This window comes from Barbus barbus (genome assembly GCF_936440315.1).
Source record: "Barbus barbus genome assembly, chromosome: 5".
Lineage (NCBI taxonomy): Eukaryota > Metazoa > Chordata > Actinopteri > Cypriniformes > Cyprinidae > Barbus > Barbus barbus.
Genome location: NC_136733.1, coordinates 33,257,669 through 33,282,338, shown reverse-complemented (window position 1 = coordinate 33,282,338; position 24,670 = coordinate 33,257,669). Strand labels below are relative to the sequence as shown.

General features: G+C 36.5%; 1 protein-coding gene across 2 annotated transcripts in view; it reads right to left on the bottom strand.

Annotated features, from left to right (window-relative positions):
- Positions 1-332: 332 nt before the first annotated feature.
- The window catches only part of LOC306870121 (zinc finger matrin-type protein 4-like), an 81,427-nt gene continuing 57,089 nt past the window's right edge, over positions 333-24,670 (bottom strand). The window contains exons 6-8 of one of the 2 annotated variants that reach the window (XM_079417195.1): positions 23,188-23,256; positions 14,309-14,405; positions 333-2,104 (exon numbers count right to left, since the gene is read on the bottom strand). In XM_079417195.1, coding sequence (XP_079273321.1) covers positions 2,077-2,104; positions 14,309-14,405; positions 23,188-23,256 — 194 coding nt within the window. In that variant the 3' untranslated portion in view covers positions 333-2,076. The remainder of the gene's footprint in view (positions 2,105-14,308; positions 14,406-23,187; positions 23,257-24,670) is intronic. The other variant, XM_079417196.1, reaches the window with a different exon arrangement.

Here is a 24,670-nt window from a genome sequence, read left to right as displayed (position 1 = left end):
GAGAGGAAAAGGAGGATAGAAAAGCGCAACAGATTGTTTTTTATTATCGAAGGGTAAAGTATCAGAAGCATAGTGGGATTCTGGGAGGCAATTTCATGATATGTTCCAGCTTAATTAGTATCGGAAATGGGACGTCTGAATGTTAATTACATTTGATGAAGGCTTGTGCTCACTGCAGAGTGAATTATGAACCTGTGCCACTCCTTGCTGCTCAAATTGGGAAATAATGATGTCCCGCCGAGAAATAACCCACTGAGCATATCTTCTGTAAAAGCATATCTACGGTACATGTCTTTATGAAAGAGGGTAGAAATCAAAACAGTGTAACAAGTGATTTGAAGTGCCTTTTATTTTGTTCAGACACAGTTGATCACATGACCCAGAGCACAAAGAGGGAGAGAGTTGCTCTCTTAAAGGGAACACACACTAGTTCCAATGAAACAATGCATAAATGGATACTTCCATCTTTGTGACAGAGCGGTGATTGTTTGTGCACTGAATTGCTCTTATATTAAAATCTTTATATACATTATGACAGATTACGTTCGACCACACTTGGCTAAATATGTTATGTTTTGATCTAAAGATCTGGCTTTGATAAAATGTGTCTTCACGTCATGTGTCATTTAAGAGATTTTGCTATTTCTTGATTGTAAGAAGGAATAAACATTGACATCTTTCTATAGACTGTAAAATAGGGAAGGGATAATGGCCAGTCAACCATTATCACAAAAAAAAAATATGAACCCTGTCAGGTGTCTTATTACATTAAAAGAGTTTGTTTTGAACTGATGATGATGTAACTGTACTTACATTAACATACATATTTCTGAGTTGATCTGGGTTGAAATGACTCCATTAGCTCACTTGTAGAGACAACCGAGAAACAGACCATGAACACACATCAAAGAATACCTAGATGAGTGAGCAGATGTACATTCTTGCATTATGCAGAAATATTTGACATTGTAATGCAAAAATTGACCAATCAGAATTAAGTATTTCAAAGAGCTGTGCAATAAAATGTCATAAATTCAATTTTAAAGTAAACCTTCCAATTGTTACTTTTTTAACAAATAAAATACAGGTAGTGCAAATGAATAATGACCTCTGAATAACTATATTAACTTTTAAAATACCTTTTGAAATAGTATATTTTTTAAATATTGCTAGAATAATATCAAAATACAATTTTGTACACATCTAATTTCCACTGTGACATGTAAAAGCAAAGAGGCATGAAAAATAAGTGACGGACAACCGTATGAAGGATTAGCTGCTTGATGTTTGCTTTTTGGCCTTCTTCTGAAGACCTTTAGAACTTCATTCTGTTCAAAATGTCAAAAATGTATTAAAAACCAGACCGGAAATCTGAATAGGCTCACATTAGCTTACAAATATTCTCAAACGCCCATTCATCAAACAGCTATCTACAGATCACACATACATACAACAAACACATCTAATAAATTGTTTAGTTAGAACCCTGCCCCAAATGCCCATATTTATAGGCCAAAAACACATAGATATTTGTATAATGTGTATTGTTTGCTCACAAACAACAGGTGCATTAAAAATGAGAGACATAAAAATAAATGTGGACAACAGTTTCTATAGAGTGCATTCTCTTTTTATGTTAATTTTTATGATTTTTACTATTAATTTGGCAGATTTTGGACAAATATTGCTTAGCTGAGAAAGTGACAATGAATACAGTATTCAGTCATGCACACAACAACTGACTGAGATTAGCTATATAAACTTCTGGCGCCATAACAGAATAAGTACCGGATGGGTGTCACTGGATGAAGTCACATCTCCCCTCCAGAGATTCAGAGTCTGATGTCTGTGTTTGAGTCATGAGGAGGAGAGCTGCTGTAGAGGAAGGGTTCAGGATGACTAAAGGCTGACTTTAAGAGGATCTTCTTTTGCAGTCAAGTTGAGAGTAAGACAACAGAGTAAAAGAAGGAGATAGAGAGAGAGAGAAAGGAAGGACAGAATCGAGGCAGAAAATCCTGGGCAAGCTGATCACAGCTCGTCTGACATCAATCCAATCATCTTGTTTTTCCTATTGGTTCACTGGACACACATCTGACTTTTTAGGCTGGAAAGAGTAAAAGAAAGTTCAGAAGGTCAGATGATACTATAGGATATTACGGTCACTGCAGTTGAGAAGCACTTTAATGTAGAAACATTAACATTTTCACCTATCCAACCCTGTGATTTCATCCGAAAAACTTTCAGAGCTCAGCTTTAGGGCTTGGAGTGGTTGGTGTTTAATCCGGTGTCTCTATCTGATAGGTTTAAAAGTTAAAGTCAAAACACAGTAAATGTTACCCACACTCCACACAGAAGAACCCATCCATTTCCCCTTTAATGACATGGCTGTGAAAAATTTCACTGGAACAAAAGATGATAATGTGCTGTGTAGAAGAATGAGGGTGTTATATCATTACACATTACCATAACTCTGACTCCAATGCTCTACACCGATGCAGCCATAGAGAAAAAAACAGGTTGAGATCTCACAGTAAAAGATGAAAGGGAAATTATGCTTGAGGCCTGTAATTTGCCAGCAAAATCATTTCTATATCCTGTAAACCATGTTAGCATCTCATTAAATATTTACATTGAAATATTGATAAGTGACTTTCGCCCTTGCAAAAGACAAATCTTCAGAAGGAACATTGGTGTTATTTATCTTCTGGTTGTCAGTAAAACCCTGGTAAAAATTGAATAAGGTCAACAACTCACAGATGGACCCTATTTTAACGATCTAAGCGCATGGTCTAAAGCGCACGGCGCAGGTGCACTTAGGCCGTGTCCGAATCCACTTTTGCTAGTTTCACAATGGGTAAAACGGTCTGCGCATGGTCCAAAAGGGTTGTCTCTATTCTCTTAATGAGTGAAAGGTGTGTTTTGGGCTTAACATGCAATAAACCAATCAAGAGTCTCATCTCCCATTCCCTTTAAGAGCCAGTTGCGTTCGCGCCGTGGTGGATTCGCTATTTACACGGCGGAATTTGCAAGAGCAAAGATTGAACGTGTCTCCAGAGAGGAAACGGAGCTGCTCGTGCATGAGCAAATAGGTAGGCTAATTCTGCTACATGCAATGACTATTCATTATGACATATTTTTGTATTTATCTAGCCTACAATAATCTTATTAAAGTAATCCTTTAATTTTTTATATTTGGCATGTTTGTGTGCTGCGTGTGTAATAAGCAGAGTGTAAGTGCGCTGTGGACCCGCCTATTGCGCGGTTTTCAGATCAGCACGCCCACCAAAAACACCTGCGTCGCGCCTGGTGCCGAATTGCGCCAGGTGTATGATAGGGCCCGAAGCCAGTAAATGTTGTCATCTTTTATATGTTGCAATTTGTGCAAGTTCCTTACAAGTAGGTGTCAATAAAATATGACACTATATTTCCTTTTCTGGATAATTCAAGGGTTCTTAAAGACAAGGACACTCTGATGGCTCAAAGAACAACATTCCTTGAAGTTAGAGATTTGAGGGCACTGTTGATTCAACTATAAAGAACAAGAGGCTGTATCTACCCAGTTGTTGCTTACAACAGGTTGTCACTCTAAACTCTCCAAACAAACAAGATAAAGACTTGGTTGGCAAGCCAGAGCGAAGCCATAATGAGCAGTAAGAGCTATGGAGACTGATGTATGGAGGTGGTATAACACAATAAGCTACTAACTAGAAACAACCATGTCAAAAGATGATCATGACTGAGCTAAAATCAGAGGTATAAAACTATTATTGGATGATATCAAGAGCCTTTTCAACCTTAAATTCAGACTGCTATTAATCAGCATTGATATTGTGCATCTTTAACAGTATGGAGTAATGAATGGTTTTAGTTTACCATAAATTCAGGACAATGACCCTAAGTAGGCTACTATAGATCATATGAACACTGGAGTTGCCCCAGAACATAGTCCACATAGTCTACAATAGTCCACTAAATGTTCTGACATTGATCCAACTGGAAATCTGTATTTTGTATCTGTAAAACTACTAATTATTTCAGCTCTTTAAAATTGAAAGCATCAAGGAGGTGAAATGAGAGACTTGCACTGTACGTGATATATAACCTTAAACCAATGCATTTGGTGAAGACTTTTTAACATGGCTGATAAAGTTAAATTAAGCACACGGTTTGAGTAACACTGGAACAGATTGCATAGAGCAATAACAGCACCAGCGAGAGCACTTCAGATTTTAAATACAACCTTAATCTTTGATGCACCCCAGTAATGTTACAGCCAACGTAAGCCAAAGAACAGACACAAAACCCTGCGAAAACACCACTTCATGTGACATTTCGAAGGACTCTGCTGAAGTTCAGGTCACTTGATACAGTGAGAGGGAGAGGACTGTTTATCTTTGCCATAGTAATGAAATACCCCAGATGCCTCTTCAAAGGGCAATTTGCATTTCAGGCCTCAGCAGTAAAACTATCCTTCATTTCCAAATGCCAGGCCTCAGAGGGTTATTTAGAATAAATTCTGCAGTACACAATCTCTTTAAAACAGCCCAGTAAAATCTAGAAAGACCTCCCCACCACCTACTTGTCTCCTGACACCGCTTCAAGCCTAAAGTGAATGAAAAGCCCTCTTTGACTTGTTTTGCTAATTGTTTCATAATTGCTTAAATACAGTATGCTATAATTTTATTTCCTCACACAATGTTTTTTTTTTTCAATAAAAAAATAAAATTTTATTTAAAAAAATGAATATGCATAATTTATATATATATATATATATATATATATATATATATATATATATATATAATTATGCATATTCATTTTTTTAAATAAAATTGTATTTTTAAAATTATATATATATGCATAACAGAACTTTGGCTTTTCTATCGGCATCTGTGGATGAACTGTTTTATATATACTGTATACACACACACACACACACACACACACACACACACACACACATAATACACAACAAAGCTAAACCCTGAATAGGCAATGGTCTCCATGGAAAATATTCTACAAAATCAAAAAACCAAGATCAAAAAGTTGTATATTTATCCAGTTGCTGAGGCAATTCAGAGCCCATGTGCATTTCAATGTGTTTTTATTAGGTTTTATTGAGATTTACTGTTTAATCAGCAGCCAAAAAAATCCAAGCAATCAAATTTTGGCCACATCTGATTGTTTGCATTTTTTACTTTGTGACAAAAGTAAGCTTTATCTTACTTTCAAGATGTTTCTGATTACTTAACAGGTCAAGCTCACAAGCTGAAGTTTACTCGGCAGAAGACATAGGCCTACCTTCGTCATGAGGTTTTCATATAGCATTTGAATTGTTGCCGCTCTTAAAATAGCTGTATTAAACATGCCATCCGTTGTTAATAATCTACAGTGCTCACATCCCAAATTAAGCCAAACGAAGTAGCCTGGAGCAAAATTTTACATACTAATCGTCACAGCTTTAGATCCCACGTTCAAATGAAATTGCTGTTGCCAAACCAACGCTGACCTCCATCCATCTTCTCCCTCCCACCTTCCATTAATTCCTCCCTCTGGTGTTGTTTTCAAGTACTGAACTTAAATATGATGGAACGGTCCGATTTTTGCCTGTGTGGTGTTTTGTGGTTTCACTTACAAAGCAACTGAGACAAATACATTTAACAATGTTCTTTTCTGTTTTGTGAGGAAAATAGTGTTGAATGACACAAACTTTTCATAAAATGTCACAGTGACATTGTACTTTTGATTCTGAGACCCTTTCAATTCCTACCACTGACCAATCATTCTTGTGTGATTTCAATTACCCAGACCTCTGTATGAGCAGGACTCAGGCAGCAGAACCCTGAAAGTGAGTGAGCTGCAGTAGTGGTGATTCATTCTTCTCCTAAGGCAATGCTCAAGCAGCTTCCCTATTATGCTTCTGAGTGGAGGGTGGGTGTCTCAGGATAGAGACATCAAAGAGTCATGGTCTGATCTTCTGCAATCGCAGCTGTGATGTAAAATGGAGGAAGCACTTGGGGCATACAATTTGCATTGAAGCTGTGGGATTGTGTATGTTAAATGCTGCTCTTCATGTGTAGGGTCCTCAGAATGGATCAGCCCACTATAGTGATACTGTTGCATCACAGTCATTTACTGTACATATTAAATAGTCAACACTGAAATTGTTTTTCAGAAATTAAAGAACTTGTTTTCATTGAGTCAAAATATAAGATAATATAAGTGCAGCTTTATGTTGGACGAAGAGGCTGTTTATTTGGGGTTGGTTTCAACAGACTTAGATGCTTATTAGAATCTTTGAAGTCTAAAATCCAAGAGGCAATCCACAGGCAGGAATGACACGTAACATTTTAATATTTACAGAAAATAATAATTCATAAACTGATACCAATCTTTTTTTTTTTGGCATTATGGTTCCATGAAGAACCTTTAACAATAATAAAACTTTTCCCTTGCACATTTTTTTGTGGTTACCAGAAAGAATCAGCAACATTATAATACTGGGGAAAAAAATTATTTCATCACTGAATGCCAATGAAGAGCCTTTGTTTTAAAATGGTTCTTTCAAGAACATTTGACTGAAAGTTTCTTTGGGGAACTAAAGTCTATGATCTTTATTTTTAAAAGTGAAGCTTATAGTGAACTGTAAAAACACTACCTGTAAATGATGGGAGGTAGAAAATAATGTGTCAGAGCCATGTCTCCATAGGGTAGTGCACAGCTCTTGTCTATTTCTAGCTCATGTCAAAGCAAGTTCAAGCTCTTTTTCTCTTGTCTTAATGTCCATTTTACTTTCATTTCCAAAATAAAGCAAAAAGCACATACATAAGAAACCTAGGCATTCTGAGGTCAAGTTTTCATCTGACATTCCTCAAGACAACCAATTGGTGCATAAAAGGAAAGAAAATGCAAAGCAGAGAAGGAGAAAAAAAGGAGAACAAACCCACAGATCACTGACATGCTGATGGGAAACACTTTCACTCTTCAAAGAAATAATGACATGGATGAATCAACCGTGTCTGTATAAAACAAACAAGTCTATACAAAGGGTGGCTTTTCAAGATGAAATACAATGTTTAAGGAATGAGTCATCGGAAAATGCCACAGCAGGTCACATTTAAAGCCATGTTAACTGGTAGATAATGGCACGATCAACACCAAGGTCAAAGACTTGAGGGAACATAGGCCTGCCAGGGCCGGCGCCACGGGGGGCGTCGCCCCCTCACTCGGACTATCCCGCCCCCTCACTCAAGATGAGTGTGAAAATAGATTTATTTATGAAATATAATGGTTTATTTAAAAAAAACAGTTGCCAAATGAATAGGCTTTCTAGCATTAATATGATGCTACTATAGCAAAGATTTAGGACAGTCTGTTTAGTTCCAAATAGTTCCAAATGATTTTCCTGTTTTTTAACTCTCGGTGTCACTCTCATTAACATTGAAAAATAAACATTAAAAACCTTAAACATTAAAAAGTGCCTAATATGTTGCCTATAAAGATATTATGGGGGAGGGGTCAAGCAACTCAAGCAAGCAACGCGCAAACTTTGTGCATTTCACTAGAGAACGTGAAAGTAAAAAATAAAAAAAAACTACTGACGGCATTACCGGCGTATATTCTCTCTGAGAAAACGAGAGACGAATCTAGTCTAACATATGCTGATATAACTGTCTTAAATTATTCCCTTAATATTTATTTTTTTGGCTCGTAGTGAAAAACATGAGAAGAAACGTATTTTGTGTTAAACAGGTTGTTTTTGAAAACCAGCGCCTGAAGTAAAGCTGAATTGTCATTGATGACTGCAGTGTTAATCATTTTAATTATAGGCCTATATTCATTGTATAAATTAACAAACCTGTTTAAAAAAAATATTTTCAATGAGGAGTAAGCTAATACCCTATTTTATCCTCAGAAATTATTGTGGGGCAATAATTTCATGTAATTTAATAATAAAAGTAATCTAATAATAATAATAATGATAATAATAATATGCCAAATAGTAAGAAGAATGTAACAAGCCTACATTAATTGGAAATGATAAATCCTCTTAATATTGCCCATTTTTGACGCTACCTCTGGCTATCATCGACACGATACCATGCAAATCAGCACGGAGCGGTTGTGTGCCCGTGTGGAAATAGTTTTATGAATTGTAAAAAAAAAAAAAAAGAGTTTTTATTGAATTGAAAAAAGAAGAAAAAATCCCAACTTTCTCTTTTTTTCTATATTCGTTCATAAATTATATTACTTTGTAAGTGTCATATTTGGCAGTTCGCATTATATTACTAATGACAGTGACACATGAGAAGTTTAATATCACATGCAGGAAAAAAAAGTAAAATATGCCTTTTTCGAAGCTGCTATATATATATATATATATATATATATATATATATATATATATATATATATATATATATATATATATATATATAAGATTTTCTAAATTGAATTAGTTTATTTAGCACCCCCTCTGAACTGTTAAGCCCCCCTTAGCACCCCCAACAAAAAAATCGTGGAGCCGCCACTGGTGCTATGGATGTCTTTGAATTTGAATGCTGCGCTCTCGTCTTTTATAGCAGTTTCTCAGCGCGTAATACATCATTATAAAACACTGCACTGAAAAAAATAAATAAATAAATGAAATAAAAAATGAAATAAAATACCTTCCACTGACCTGTCTCATGACCAAAACACTATCTGTGAACCCAGTATTCTAATAGTTGTAGTAGTAGTGCGGGCAGGTTTGTTTACAGTCTGACAAATACGTGAATGGGCCACATATGTTTTTATTTATTTATTTTTTATTATTATTTTACTTTGCGCTACGTCATCGCCCCCTTTCGTTACCTCAGCCGCCCCCTCATCAGTGCTGCGCTGGCGCCGGCTCTGAGGCCTGCCGATAAAATATATACATAGATACACTTTAAGTTGCTATGAATAAAAGTCCCGTCCAGTCTTGGACCCCGCACTGACTTTTATTGTATAGACAAACAGTTGAAACATTCTTAAAATGTCTTCTTTTTATGTTACAAGAAGAAAGTAAATCATACAGGCTTGGCATAACATGAGGGTGAGCAAATTCTATATTTTGTCCTTTAACTTACAGCTGAACCAGGACCGTTGAACACAATCGCTATTAAACATTTGTCTTCTCCACATTGTAATTTGTCAAGACAAGTAGCGTATCTTAGTTAAGTGGAGAAGAGAATATTAAATGCATCAAATCAATCTCAATTTCTCAAAAGACAATAGTCATCCGACATGATATAAATCATGTCAATGCTACTGCGTTTTGTAAAAACTTTTGTAAATTTAAGAATTTACTGTGAGATGATACTGGGATTAATAAGACTTTAAGCACAGTGTGACACTGAAATATTGTTCACCTCAAAAAAAAAAAAAAAAAAAGAACTTCCACGCTCCACTTCTGTCTCAAAATCTTGTCTCATCACAATATGATGCAAAAAGCAAACAATTTTGTTTGAAGACTGTCTTAGGCTATTTGTTCAGAATGTAACAAAATCAATACTTCATGTTTTATCGGCGCTTGGAGTGTAGACATGTTTATTTTACACCGAAAAATCAAGATTACCCTAGGGAGCTTACTTCTTGTGTGAGACAAACAAATCAGCCAAGATGGTGTTTGAAAAATGGGGCAAGCGAGATTGAAGCCAAATAGCTTGTTTCAGACAGGATGAGACTGGAATGAAAGAGCTGTCAGGTGGCTGTGCGGAGACATATCCTCCTGGCTGTAAGGTTGCTGAGCAGGAGAATTGTATGGGGAATAAGATGATGGACAGGAGAGGGACCAAGATGAAAGAATTTCATTAACCAGCAGGGTTAAAAGCAGCGGTTGGGGTAAAGGATGGCTGGGGGAGGGGGATGGTGATGAGGCAGGCGTCTTACTGTGTACCGTTTAATGTACTGAACAGCACCTTTAATCACTTCAGCTGAAGAGCAGTGGGGAGACGGACGAGATCCCTGATGCATTCTATGGGCACTTTCATAACCTTTAAGTTGTTGTTTGGGACAGCTAGTAAATTGAGATTTGTAGTCAATGTGTGGGAGTCTTTTTTATTTGACTCTGATTACCTGTTGAGGCAAACATTTACAGAACAAATTAATAATGACTGAAAAGGTGTTTGCGAGACAAATCAAGTCAAAAGTACCCACACTTTTGTTCCAAATTAATACTGCAGTATGAAAAAGAGTCAAAGCTAATTGTCTTCGTTATCATCTTTCTGCAGTTGATACCATGTGCTAAAAGACTGACAGGCTTTCTGATAGTCAAAATAAATCTGTATTATATAGGTTTTATTATCAAAAAAAAAATACTTGAAGGCTACATGCCTTTGTTGTCTGCCCCTGTGGTTAAGAATCGTAAAATCGTAAAATTTCAATTGTATTTGTACCAACTTCTGAGCTAGAAAAATACACAAAAAAGACACTTTTTCATTAATAATTTTTCTTAAATCTCATTTTTAAAATCGTATTGTGAAATCAATATCGTGAATCGTATCGCATCGTGAGTTGATCAAATCTTTACATCTGTAAGAATAACATAAATGTTCTCCATCAGAATGTCGTTAGCTCTGACATATATTTTATGGAACAACAGCTGTAGTTATCAATCAGAAAGTGTGAACACTTGCTAAGAGAAAGAGTGTGTTTGTCGATTAGGGGTTAGAGAAAGGCATATTTCTGTATGTAGTAAGCATGCTGTTCCTGTGTTTGAAAGCTATTTGATGGATGGTGCGACAGGAGTGTAGTGATGCGATGGTAATGAGCCTGTCGGCCATGGCTTGACCTATTGATACTGGAGTAGAGGAGGAATGAGTCTTTTACTTCTTTCTTATTCTGCCTATATCCCATAGCCTCTGTTGTTTCTTTATCATCTGTCTTCTCTGTGTTAATCAGGAAATCACATGTACACAAACCCTTGTGTCATGGGTCACTTGGGTATGTGTGTATAACCAGCGTTCAAATTTTTTGTATCTTACAGAAACTTAAGAGTATAGAGCCCTGAATCAAGAAAACAAGGTAACACTTTATTTTAAGGACCGATTTCCACTACTAACTAGTTGCTTTTTAGCATGCACATTACTAGCATATTGGCTGTTTATTAGTATTTATAAAGCACTAATTAAAGTAATATTAACTAAAGCAATAGTAATGCCTTATTCTGCATGATCATATTTTAGATCCCTTAATCCACCGCATACCTAAATTTAACAACTACCTTACTAACTATTAATAAGTAGCAAATTAGCAGTTTATTGAGTGAAAACTCTTAATAGTGAACATGCATTCCTTATTCTAAAGTGTTATTACAAGCATACTCCAAACCTTCTGAACCTTCATCCAACAAAAGCTATGGAAAACCCAGTTTTTGGTTTCTCACACCTCCTGTTTTTGAAAGAAGTAAATATTTTATTCAGCAAGGATGCATTAAATTGATCAAAAGTGACAGAATCTTTCATAACAATAGAAGTTTTTACTAATCTAATATTAATGCTGTTCTTTTGAACTTTATATTTATCAAACAATCCTTAAAAAAAAAAAAAAAAAAAAAAATTACTAAATCAGCATATAAAAATGATTTCTAAATAATCATGTGACACTGAAGACTGGAGTAATGGCTGCTGAAAATTCAGCTTTCACATCTCAGGAATAAATCATATTTTAAAATATATTCAAACAAGTTTAAATGGTAATATTTCACAATATTATTGCTTTATTTTTTAACAAATACAGTAAATGTAGCATAAGTTATTTTTTTCAGTCTTGATACTCCAACTTTACTATATAAATATAAATATATAAATGTGTGTTTTTGGGGGTCTCAAGATTAGGTTGTTAACTTAGAAACTGTCCTGTGTGCTTCACACAAAACACTTCTTTTGGTGTGTGTGTGTGTGTGAGAGACAGAATTGCTGCATACAGCATACAGAGCACATCAGACAACATATCAGACAACAGTTCACTGTTACCTCCTCCATCATGCCATAATCCTAGACAGAGATACCACATTCATCAGCAATGAATGCCCTCACATAATAGAAAGAAAAAAGTTTCTCCCCAAATTAAAATACTCTAATGGAGTGTTAATAATGCATCCCTTAGAGTTGAACTGAATTACTGAATATAAGGTTGCTCTCAATTTGGCAGGGGAAACATATTTGGCTTGTTGGCTAGGATTGTGCTTGACTGAATGAAGAAATGAAGGGGCAGGAGGGTTCATTTAGTCTGTCTGAGGAGACGTGGAGTGTGTCTATTGATCTGCAGACTTATCGATACTCTTAACACTAGAGGGTAATTTGTTTCACCATTCCCCCACAAAGAGTGCAAACTGAATTTCCTCATTGTGCATGTGTATGTATACTATTGTTGAGTTTCTGCGTATATCTGATGATTGCTTTTATCAAATGAAATGTTTGTGAAGGGAACTCTTAAAGGCGCTTCGGAGATGAAGTTCACGTGGAGTGTCTAGACGAAACAGAACATACATCTCTTTTCACTGATTAATATTCACAGACATTATTCCATATCGTTATTTAAGAGTACAATACATGTACAGGTGGTCCACTCAAAACAAACCTGGATAAGGATCAGCAGGCAGAGTGCAGGACAGTACACCCCCAAAACATATGCTACTGGACCACACGACAGGGAAGACATCCAATATGATGGCAGAGGGTGATAAAAGGGCTGGACAGCTATGTAGATGGAGTAAGGCTGCAGGTTTTTTTTTTTTTTTTTTTTTTTACAGGGCTCAGAGTTATAGAGCAGTAGATTTTGTCTAGTGAGGAGCAACGGAGAAGGATTTTTAATAAGTGATGGAAAGCTGACTGAGAGTCTAGTCTCAGTGCTCACTAAAATCTCAATTTTGGATGTGCTCCTAATGTTTGCACAGCTAATGACCCGCATGTGTGTGTAAACAGAGGAACTGGGGTCAGCACCAAAATTATGGAGTACCGGTAATTGCTTCAAATACGCTTGTAGTAGAGTTTTGAAAGAAGGGGGAAATTCTGAGCAAACAGTCAGACTGCCAATTCACAGGACTGAAAGACTCTGAGCAAGCATAAGAGGTAGTATATCAAAGGGGACAAAAACTCCACTTTACAAATTAAACAAAAGACAAATTAAAGAAGAACAGTCCAAAAATTAAATAATCTAGGAACATTCAAAAATGCCCTGGAACCTACCACCACTTCCAGGACATATACTATTGCACTCTGTTTGTATTGTTATCCTCATCACCTAGTATTGTTATCCTCATCACCTAGTATGAGTTGTAATTGTAATTTGTCACTTTCATTGACATATATTTACAGATATCGAATGGAAAAGAAACACACAATGTACTTGATGTCTAGTTCCACTAAAATCAGTCGCTGTTATATGAGAAAGCTCTTTGTCATATTTCAATTAACTATTGATCACAGCTTATGGTATGCAGAATACCATCTCTGAACACACAACACGTCGAACCCTGAAGCAGATGGGCTACAGCAGCAGAAGACCACACCGGGTGCCGCTCCTGTCAGTTAAGAACAGGAAACGGAGGCTACAATTCGCACAGGCTCACCAAAATTGGACAATAGAAGATTGGAAAAACGTTGCCTGGTCTGATGAGTCTCGATTTCTGCTGCGACATTCAGATGGTAGGGTCAGAATTTGGCGTGAAGAACATGAAAGCATGGATCATTCCTGCCTTGTCTCAACGGGTCAGGCTGGTGGTGGTGGTGTAATGGTGTGGGGGATATTTTCTTGGCACACTTTGGGCCCCTTAGTACCAATTGAGCATCGTTTAAACGCCACAGCCTACCTGAGTATTGTTGCTGACCATGTCCATCCCTTTATGACTACAGTGTAACCCGGTACTAGCAAGGTATACCTACTAAAGTGGCCGGTGAGTGTATATATGACAGTATATAAATATATACACACATACCACTTTGCTTCATTATTAAAGTAAAATTAAAATTAAAATAATTTATTAAAATAAAATTTTTGGTAATGGGTTCCAAAAACTTTAAATACCTTAAGCATTGAGATGGATTGCATCAATATTGGCATGTGAAATTTTACGCAAGGTTTAATTTAGCTATTTTACATAATTATTTACAAAATATTTAATTTTCATTTTCATTTTGCTTAATTATTTATTTTATTTTATTGCTATTAAACAAAAATACAAAAACACATTGCATAAATTAAGAAATTAAAAAAAACTCCAAAAAAACAAGCAGGTTTTTTTTTTTTTGGATGAGGTGTGCATGAGGTGCTCGTTGGCACTTACTTGTTTTGGTGCTTGGATCCCTGCAGGTGTGCATGATACTGTGCCACTGAATTCAGTGTGACACTGCAGACATCACATGTGTAGCAGCGTTTTAAGCCTACACAGAAAAGAGACACAAATTTTGTTTTTAGCAAGTACAAATTCAAATGCGCATAATCTAGCATGACAGTCATAGCAAGAATATTCAGCTGTGAAATCTCATAATGTATATCTTTCAATTATATCATATTTACAGCATTTAGAGAACAAAACGATTTTTATTATATTTAGGGTGAATCATAAAAAATAACATTACATGCATATCCTTTGACTATCTTTTGTCCACAGCCTCTGCACCATGCTAAGCTGAAAGCAGAGTGGTCAATAAAGCCTTATCATGTCATTCCTGAGAACAGAAGGACTAACTGGGGAATGAGATAACGCTGGTCTCTATCTCTCTCAGTAAGTTGAGGCTCAGCACGGGTCACTGCTTGGCTGTGTTTCGCAGTTCTGCCTGATCAACTCTCCTGATTACTGTACCCCGAGGGAATGTGTGTGTAGAGAGAATCAATTAAAGAGATATAAATATAGAAATGTCAAATGTTTATTGATTTATTTGTATTTTTAAGAACAACTATGAAATAACAATGGAAGATCTCTCCATGAAATGCAATCTGTGTCAAGGGAGGGGGACCATAGAGGAGACAAGTTCCTCTGTTCTTGTGTATGTGCGTCAAGTGACATTATAAATATTTGAGAAGGCCATGTGGCTTGCAATCCAGCTTGGGATACTGATGTGGTTGCACCCGTAAGGGCAAGAGTGGGGAAGCCACGAACTGTGATGCTCTTGTGCAGCTATAAAGAAATATAAGTGGAGTGAAATTTGGCTGAAACGAAATAACACTTCATATTATTATTCAGTGTGGAAGCCACTTTAAAACTTTAAAGCTACTTAGAATTTTAAGTAGTTTATAAACAGTCAGATGATACTTTTAACATTAAATTGAACTTATGCTCAAGTTAGATTCTAAACAACCAAGAAAGCTATATATTTATATTCATATTACTAATTCAAAAAACACTACCTCATTTATTTGATGTTGAATTGTTTATTTACATAAACAAGTGTATTTATTATATATGACAAAAAAGATCATAGTTTCAGCTTGCTCTGTCTGCTATAAAATAAAATGAGACAAAAAATGCAGTAGGATAGCATTCTGTCACACTTCTACCTGTTGCCACTACTAAAAAATGTACGTAGTTACATTAGTAGCATTACTATTTACAGTTACTCTCCTCTACCTATTTGTGTGTTGACTCTTAGTAACAAAAAGCTTGCTACTAACGTGACACAGCAGCACTTTGGCTCTCTATTATGTTGTTTCCTGCCTGCGCCACCGTTATGGATTAAGCGTCCCGTATAATTGCTGTCATGTTGCACTAATGATATTGCAGCTGAAAAATGGCCTTTGCAATCTCATCCTCTCCAAATTGAGTTAAACTCATAAACAATGTTTGCAGGAGAAGGGCATGGAGAAATTAATGTCGTACTGCTGATTCATCATCATGCTTAATTTTACTCATTCTCATACATCTAGAGTTTGCTGACTCTAGAAAAAAAAAAAAAATAACTGACACAGACCAGGAACAAAGTCTTCCTTGTGTCTATCTGTGTTATACCCAAGAGCCTGATTAGTTCTGCCACTGGCCAGCCAGCAGGAGTTTTTAAAACTTGCTAATCATATCAGCAACAGTGAAACTGAAAAGCACAGCAAAAAAAAAAAAAAAAATAAGTTTTTTTCCTCCACAACTTTTTAAATTTCCTAGATACATGGTCATAAACAAAATATTTTTTGACTTCAGCAGTTTAACATTTGTACAATATGCCCATGGTTTGTCTCAGGCTGATGGCCCAGAAATAATTTGCATATGTTTATTGTGTTTTCTGCACTGATTTTTTGAGGCAGAAATTTCTGCATAATTCTGCATAAAAAGTCTGCTGAGTTTTGTGGGTATCGATTCAGCTGAACGTATCGTCAACTGTTTAGTTTAGCTGGTATATTTTATTGGTGGGATAAATACACCCACTTGCTTTATTCCCCACACACACACTCTTGGGTACTGACATTGAGAGGATGTGGCAGAGCCGTGTAGCTTGTGGTGACTCCCAGCTAGCCTTTTGACAGGCTGCCTCTCAAATGCTTTTTGAAAAGGTGAAATAATGGAACACCGCCCAGGCATCCATCAATGTTAGCCATCCGTTCTGCTTGTCGCACTGCCCTCGGAACACATGAGCAATGAAGAGTCGACCAGTGCGCATCTCCCATGAAGTCTCTCTCATCTGTGTCACCCTTGCCTCAGATTTATTACAGTTAGCACAGAATATCCTCCGAATGGGAAAAGAGGAACCACAAGTGGAAAAAATTAGATGGAACGTTGACTCTTTGCTATCCCTGTTGCACAGTGTATATGCTGTAAATTATTTTTCACATATGGATGCAGATGAAGACTCACTTAAATTGAAATGTAGAATTTAAGGAAATCCTTTTTCTATACATTAGGAATTACATTTTGACCATTTGGCTGCGAGTGTTATTCACAATAAAAACGTGAAGTAGATGGAATGGAACACACAGCTTTCAGAATTCCTAGAGCACAAAAAAGTTTAATGATGCCTTCAGGGATATTATCACCTCAGGCTGGTCCCCGTCAGGGATCATAACACCACTGAACATGAGACATACTTGCTGAGATTCCCATCTGTCGATCCTACAGTTTATTCAACTTAAACTAGTTGGAATAATAGTTAGACTATTAGTCACTATTCATTACACTCTAAGACTCAATTCATTTTGCCATCAATAATCATATAAGACACCAGGACACACTCACCACAGCTGGGATTTCATAAATGCAGCCTTGGTAAAAAAAACTACTACTACTACTACTACTACTACTAATTAGAAAAACGCTTTAGCATGCCCACATGTTTTTGTTTTTTTCAATCTTGCCTCTATAGGACAAGCTCTCTGGCAAGCTAATCATTTATGAACTTTAAGGAAACACTGGTTCATCTATTTTTACCTCCAGGCATCTGTCCTCCTGATGGTACAGCACAGATCTCACTTTGACTCTCTCAGTGAGCCAGAAAACCCAAGCATATGTTTTATTATAGTACGATTCTGTAAAGTATAAGGTGTTCCAACTACTACATCATTTACATGGGCAGTGACCATGAGGGGAGAGGTCATATTCACAACATCTTTTCATATTCAGCACATTATCAACAACTAACCTGTCAGACAGGCTTGAATCAGCATGTTTGCACTGTAAATAGACACTGTTTCTGCCTCAATTTGTCATCAGCTCTGCTGTGTGAATTCAAACATGAGCAAAAATATGCTAAACAACGATGAATGACAAAAATATGCCCATATATGTACAGTGACACGCAGATGGCATCTAAATGGTGGGTAGTTCAGCAAACACTGATCCACTTCTGCTCCAGAAGAAAATATGTCAACCATATCAAATTGAAAAAGCCCATGGCTAGTGCCCATATTTAGCAATGCACATATAATACAACACAATTCATTTAGCATCTGATTACATTTACATACTAATAATTACAGTATCTCAATTATGTGATAAAAGTACCTTATACAGTTTACCCAAAATGCTAATTCTGGCCACCATTTGCATGTATGACTTTCTTTTTTCTGCAGTAAACAAACTGACTCCTATATGTAGCATATTAGTAACTTAAAGTGTACATATTTTGAAAGGATACCATCTTACTGACAGCCGTTGTACCAGCTGTGTAAAGATACAGAGTGTAAAGACCGTTAAAACATTCCTCAGAATATTTTCTTTTGTGATTTACAGAAGAAAGTGCAACATAAGTTATGAGTTAATGATGACAGAATTTTATTTTTGGGGTGAGCTATCCTTTAAATAAATTCTGACAATTGCTGGTGCAAGATGTCTTAAATTAGATCTTTTTCCAGGACATAGAAGCTACAAAAATAAAGTAATGCTTTCTAGGTCTTTCCAAAATCATTTTAGAAACAAGAGCAAACGTCTTACCTTTACAATAAAATAAAAGTTCAACAAAGCCTAAAAGAATACAGATAACATGTCACCTTAGCATGAAATCGCAACAACCACCAACACTCCTCAATTGGTTTCAGGATGGCACGTAAGACTAATGGCTTGTACACTGAAGCACTAGGCAGGAAGAATGCAATTGCACAGTCCTTCGGAGTGAAGATGCTGATTACCAGACGAGCCAAATTATATCTCCAAACTTGTCTTTCCAATTAACCAGCAGGACTGTGTTTGGATAGATGGAATTTGTCACAGGCATCGCCTGATTGGCTTGATGATGACACAAAAAAAAACCCTCAAAGAAAAGAGCTATAAACACTTCTGAAATCATATCAGTTTGAATTATATCAGCATTCTCTGTTAAAATGAGGACAGCTAAGCAGACTTGATTGATAAAGTGTTTGAAATTAAAGCTCTTTTCCTCAAAGGCAAACCAAAGCATTAACTAAAGTCCAGTTTTGTAGTTTTGAAAACATAAAATGTTGTGATAGCTGATAGCTACATGATAGCTGTGTGAGACAGAATGTTAAAAAAAGGCCACATGTATAATTCCAACAGAACACATTGGAATATTGGATCAAATCATAAGGGCTTCCTCCACGGAGTGTTGAGATAATCCCCATTTGCTGTCTCTCCTTCAAAATGACTATGGATTGGCCCTCTAATGAGTTGGGTTTTGTGCAGTGTGCAATGTTAAGTGTTAAAAGGAAGGGTTGGATGAATGTGAGGGTGAAAATAGCAACTACACACTCGTACACGAGGAGAGTGAAGAGCAAAGAGACAGAAAATGAGGTCGGCTCTTCACTGGCTCTTCACTGTTGAAAAACTCAAATTTGACAGGCTTTAGATACCTATTACTGCACAGAGTCCTAAAAAGCCACAAAAGACTAAATAAATATAAAGAGGAGATAATAGGAGGGAAAACCCCTGTGCAATAGTAAAAAAAAAAAAAAATCTATATTTTATATAGATATATACATTTATAGAAATTCAAATACCATATGTATTAAATTATTTGTGTATTCATTTTTATTCATGTTATACATTTAAACAACATCTGATCAGTACATCATGCTAGTTACGAAGAAGATATAACCTCCAAAAAGGTGTCAATTATAATAAATAAATCAAATTAATAATAATAATAAAAATATTAATAATTATGTATATCATGAATGATGAATGTGTATATACATAGATACATTAATCATACTGTATAATAATTATATATAACACCCCTCTACTTATATCACCCATATGACTGAAATAATTAATTTTGATCAATAATTGATAGACATTTTAAAATGTCACGTATTAAATGATTATGTATTTTTGTCCTTATATATTTAGCATCATGATACATCATAATAGTTGCGTAGAAAAGACGACCTCCAACATTTTCTGTCAGTGCATCATCAGCTTTACCAATAACTGCATACCGTTTAAGTTCATTGGGTGTGTAAGAAATTGTAACATTCAACTGATATCACCTGGATAGTGGCACTTTTTCAACATTGTAGAAAAATGCAGGAAACCCCTTGATGTTTACCCTCCCAAAAATTGTAAATAAAAAGGTGCTGCAATTCAAAGCAGCGAAGAAAACGTGCCATGCACTCACAGATATATACACACACACATTCATGAGAAACCACGCAGACATAGTGCTCAACAGAAAAGCTATGAATATTTCATGATGTTGCAGTCTTCAAAGTGTGACTGCTGCCTCCCTCTCTGATGCTCTGAACATCAGACAACACTCAAAGGATGCCCAGGACAGATATATGCAAACAGAGAAATAGGCAGAAAAATCTAAGGCGAGCAGACTGAAGGAAAAACAAAAACAAACAAAAACATGGGATGGATACTGAAAGAGAGACAGAGGCAAGTGTTGTAGGTGCTAACGCTTTGTGTGAAAGATGAGCCTGCCACCAGCAGCTCCCAGCCCGATGAATTAGACAAAGTTCTCCTGCAACATTTCCCTCTCTGCCAAACTCTCTCTCTCTCTCTCTCTCTCTCTCTCTCTCGCTCTGGCCGTTAGGGTGATTTGCCACATCATTACTAATTGATAATCACGTTAGAGAGAAGCCATCAGAGGCATACTACCGAACGCAGCGGTGTCTGTGCTGACATTTCCTGGCTGGAGTAATGTCAAGGTGACATTAGTGAGAGACCTTGCAGAGCCCATCCATTTTTCCCTCCTTAACCCAGTGAAGAGGAAACGTGTGTGAAAGATCAGCTGCGGTGCAGTATACCGACTGGCTATTTCTAAAGGTCCATTTTTGTCCTTGTCTTCCTGATGCTGAAATCACAGTGTGTGATAGTAAATGCAAACTGAAAATGGATATATAGGAGAGGCCGAGGATAACTGTGCTGGACCTTAAACCAGTTTAAACTGAAAGAAGTTGTAAGTCACGGTGTACAATAAGGCTGGGCAGTTAACAGTAACAGCAATTATCACAAAATAATTTTCTTCGATAAAACGATAAAAAGAGTTTGATAAACGTTCAATATAATGTTTATGCGCCTAAAGCAGAACAAAATAGTGTTACTCATTTGAGCTGTGCCACACGGACCATTAATCTGCTCGGCTCAAAGTTCAAATGGCAGCGCATCGCAAGCTTACTACAGCAGATGCATTTACTCGCTGATAAGATTCGGTCACACAAGCACTAAACAGCGCTGTCAGATTCAGTGTGATGTGCTTAAATTCAACAAAGAATACAAATGAATCTGAAATTTAAACTAGTTTAAAGCCAGATGAAAGCGCTAACAAACAGGTGAAACACTGCGCAACGATACAATTAGAAGGCTATTCAATCTACAAATCGCCATAATTTGCCATGATTTACTGTAGTAACACAATCTATCATCAAGCTATCGTCAAAATTATAGATACTTTGCATAAAGTTTGGTTTGGCGGTATGGTTCTGTTCTGTGCAAAACTCCCTGCCCATCCATGCAGTCTGTCATGAATGAGCAGGGAGAGCAGCAATAATAACCTCCCTAGGGTAAACAGAACAGAACAAAGCAGATATCATTAATGTACTTAATGATATTTAAGTGTAACATTATTCAAGAAAAGAAGTCTGATTCAGCAAGGAATATCAGAAAGCCAAGTCCTGACTGTGCGAAAGGAGGAGTTGGGGATGGAGGAGGGTAATTTGCTCCTGAGCAAGCGAAAAAAGCTGCTGATTAATACTGAATAGAGCTCATATAGGAATGCCGCGATAGGCGTCGTATTCCTATAGGTAGATTTGATCAGCTGAGAATCAGCTGATGCAAGCGTGACTCATGTGACCTGCCAGAACTAACGTTAACGCTTAATTTATCATAATCTAAATGTATGCTAGTATGGAAGACCAATGGTTAATTTTAATAAAACTCTCAAAATAAATTCACCATATAAAAATGAGGTTGCTACAGGTTTTGCAGATGCTACTGTTTTTGTTAACGAACATAAATCCTAACTCAAGTTACTACTGTTAAATGTGCATTTCTAAGAGATAAAAAATATATATTATTATTAATATTGCAGCCTGGACTGCAAACTGTGCTGAAGATACAGGTCATTAAAGTCAGGCAACACAAGCCTGTTTCATGATTTGAAACAATATCACTCGTTAGAACATGCAGAAACTAAGAATTATTTTTTTTCTATTAAGATATTTATTATTTTGTTGAGGAAAAGTGACTGGAAAAGTGTAAAGAATTCAAATATGTGAAGTGTTTGTCATGTTCTGACCATAAAGGGTGGTTTAAAACCACAATTAATGGTCTGGTTTCTACAGCTTTCACTTAGGAGAAAAATTCTGCCTTTAAACTTGAAAGAAATAAAGATTTGAAATGTATCGGGATAATTATCAATTTATGGCTGATATGAAAATTTTTATCATGATAAAATATAATAGAAAAAAATATAAAGGATTTACAGAAGAAATAAAAACCATTTGGAGGTAGAAATATTCAAAAAATTATGAGTGAAAATTTAATTTGCAATCAGGTTGATGTTAAATAACAGAATCATCTGAACCAGCAGATTCTCATTTAATCTCCTTTTTAACTTCCAGCTTTACTACCAGTTTGGTATTGGTAACATTTATTTTTATTTTTTTCAAAAGTAGTCTCTTATGCTCAGCAACACTGTAAAACATAAATAATAGTAATATTGTGAAATATTATTCAAATTTAAAATAACTTTTCTATTTTAATACATTTTAAAATGTAATTTATTCTTGTGATGGCAAAGCTAAATTTTTAGCAGCCCTTACTCCTTTCTTTTTTCCCCATTACAATTATTAAAATGGATGGGAAAATGTGAAATTATTTCAAAGTTTGGGATAAATCGAACAAAAATCAATTACAGTTACCTATAATAGTGATCAGTGATCTCTCCCACTTTAAATTGTAACCTACAGCTTTGAGCTTGCATGTGAAGGAGGATGTTTGATAAAATCTTAAAATAATTCATAAATCTGTTGTGATCTTGGGAAATGTAGATAACTTCTATGCTCAAGTGAAGTAAAAATCTCCAGTTTATTTTCTCATTCGGCACTCAGCCTAATTGTTTTCTATTTTAATTTTGTGCTGACAGAGTAATAGTCACTATGTGCCTGGCTAAGTCTTCAGTGTGTCTTCCATTAACAAGGATGCTGAATTCACCATCCATCACTCTAAGCTAGGGATAACCTTCAGTACAAACAAACTAAACCCAACCTCAGCTCAGTGCTCATCTCTCCGAAGCTTTGATCTGTACCTCAATAGCTCTAATGAGTTGAAACATCCCATGTTACCTAATAGGTCTGCTAGGAGGTGGAAGCCCTCACAGCAATGACTGCTGGCCTGGTCTCTTTCCCTCTGACCTAAGAGAAAATTTATTTGTAATTGTTATTGACATAATGTGAGACATGAGACAATGGGAGAGCACACTCTTCATCCCTCAGAAATTAATAGCCTGTATCAAAGTGTCTGGACGCACAAACCTATTGCTTTTATTCTCTTGGAGCCCAGGCTGGAGAAGAGGCAAAGGCAAAAAGGCTTTCTGTCTTTGAACGTGGCAGGATTGTTGAGCTGCACAAGCAAATGCGCACGCAACGCGCCATCGCTGCCGAGGTTGGACGCAGTAAGACAGTCATTTTACATTTCTTAAAAGATCCTGAGAGTTATGGGACAAAAAAAGTCAAGTGGTAGACCCAAAAAAGATCAGGGGAACACGCAGGATGGTCCAAAAGAGCAACGTTATTCTCCAGGAAGAAGTCTTTTGTCAGGCGGGCGTTGTGAACTGCAGCATTGTTCTGTGGAAAGACCCAGTCATTACCACACAGACGAGGACCCTCAGTCAAGAGGGATGCCCGCTGCAACATGTCCACATAGCCAGCCACCGTTTGACACCCCGGCACAACCTGAAGCTCCATTTTCCCATTGAAGGAAAAAGCACCCCAGATCACCAAAATCCAAACGGGCATGTTTGTGGTGTGGGAGGAGACGTGGCCTTTGAGGACGTTATTTGTTCTTTAAGCACTTCTCTCGCAGATGCCGTCTTATGGTTATGGGGTTGCAGTCATTATCAGTAAGGGCCTTAATTTGGGTCGAGGATTGTCCTGTGTCTTCACGGACAGCGCAGTGTAGGTGATTTTTTTTGGGGTCTACCATATGACTTTTTCATCCTGTAACTCAGGATCTTTTAAGAAATGTAAAATGACTGTCTTACTGCATCCAACCTCGACAGCGATGGCACGTATTTGCTCGTGCAGCTCAACAATCCTGCCACGTTCAAATGACAGAGTGACTGCCTGAAGGACAATGACATGAAAGCCATATTTTTGCACAGATTTGAACTTTTTAAGGCTATGGTCTTAAACTTTTGATCAACTGATGAACAGCCTGTGTGAGTTTAAATGCAGTTTTCAATAAATTGCCTATTCTCTATTTTTTGTCTCTTGCTCCTGTTTCTTCTTTTGGGATTTTGAAGCAGTACTTACAACCTGGTTACGATCCACCAGCACGAAATGCGAATACTTGTCATTTTTCGCCCGGTCTTAAGATTTTGCTCAGGAGTGTACTTGGGTTGTTTAAATGAAACATAATACATTACTAGTGTAAAACATTGAAATGTTTTACAAAAAACATAGGGAAAATATTTGCATGTTTTCAATCCAGTTCTCCTTAAACCTCATTTACCATTAAATGGCATCACACCTAGTCATTTCAAGCCAAATTTTATAACACAGTATGTAATTTTGCGTAACCAATAATTCTCTAGGCAGTTGCACTGGC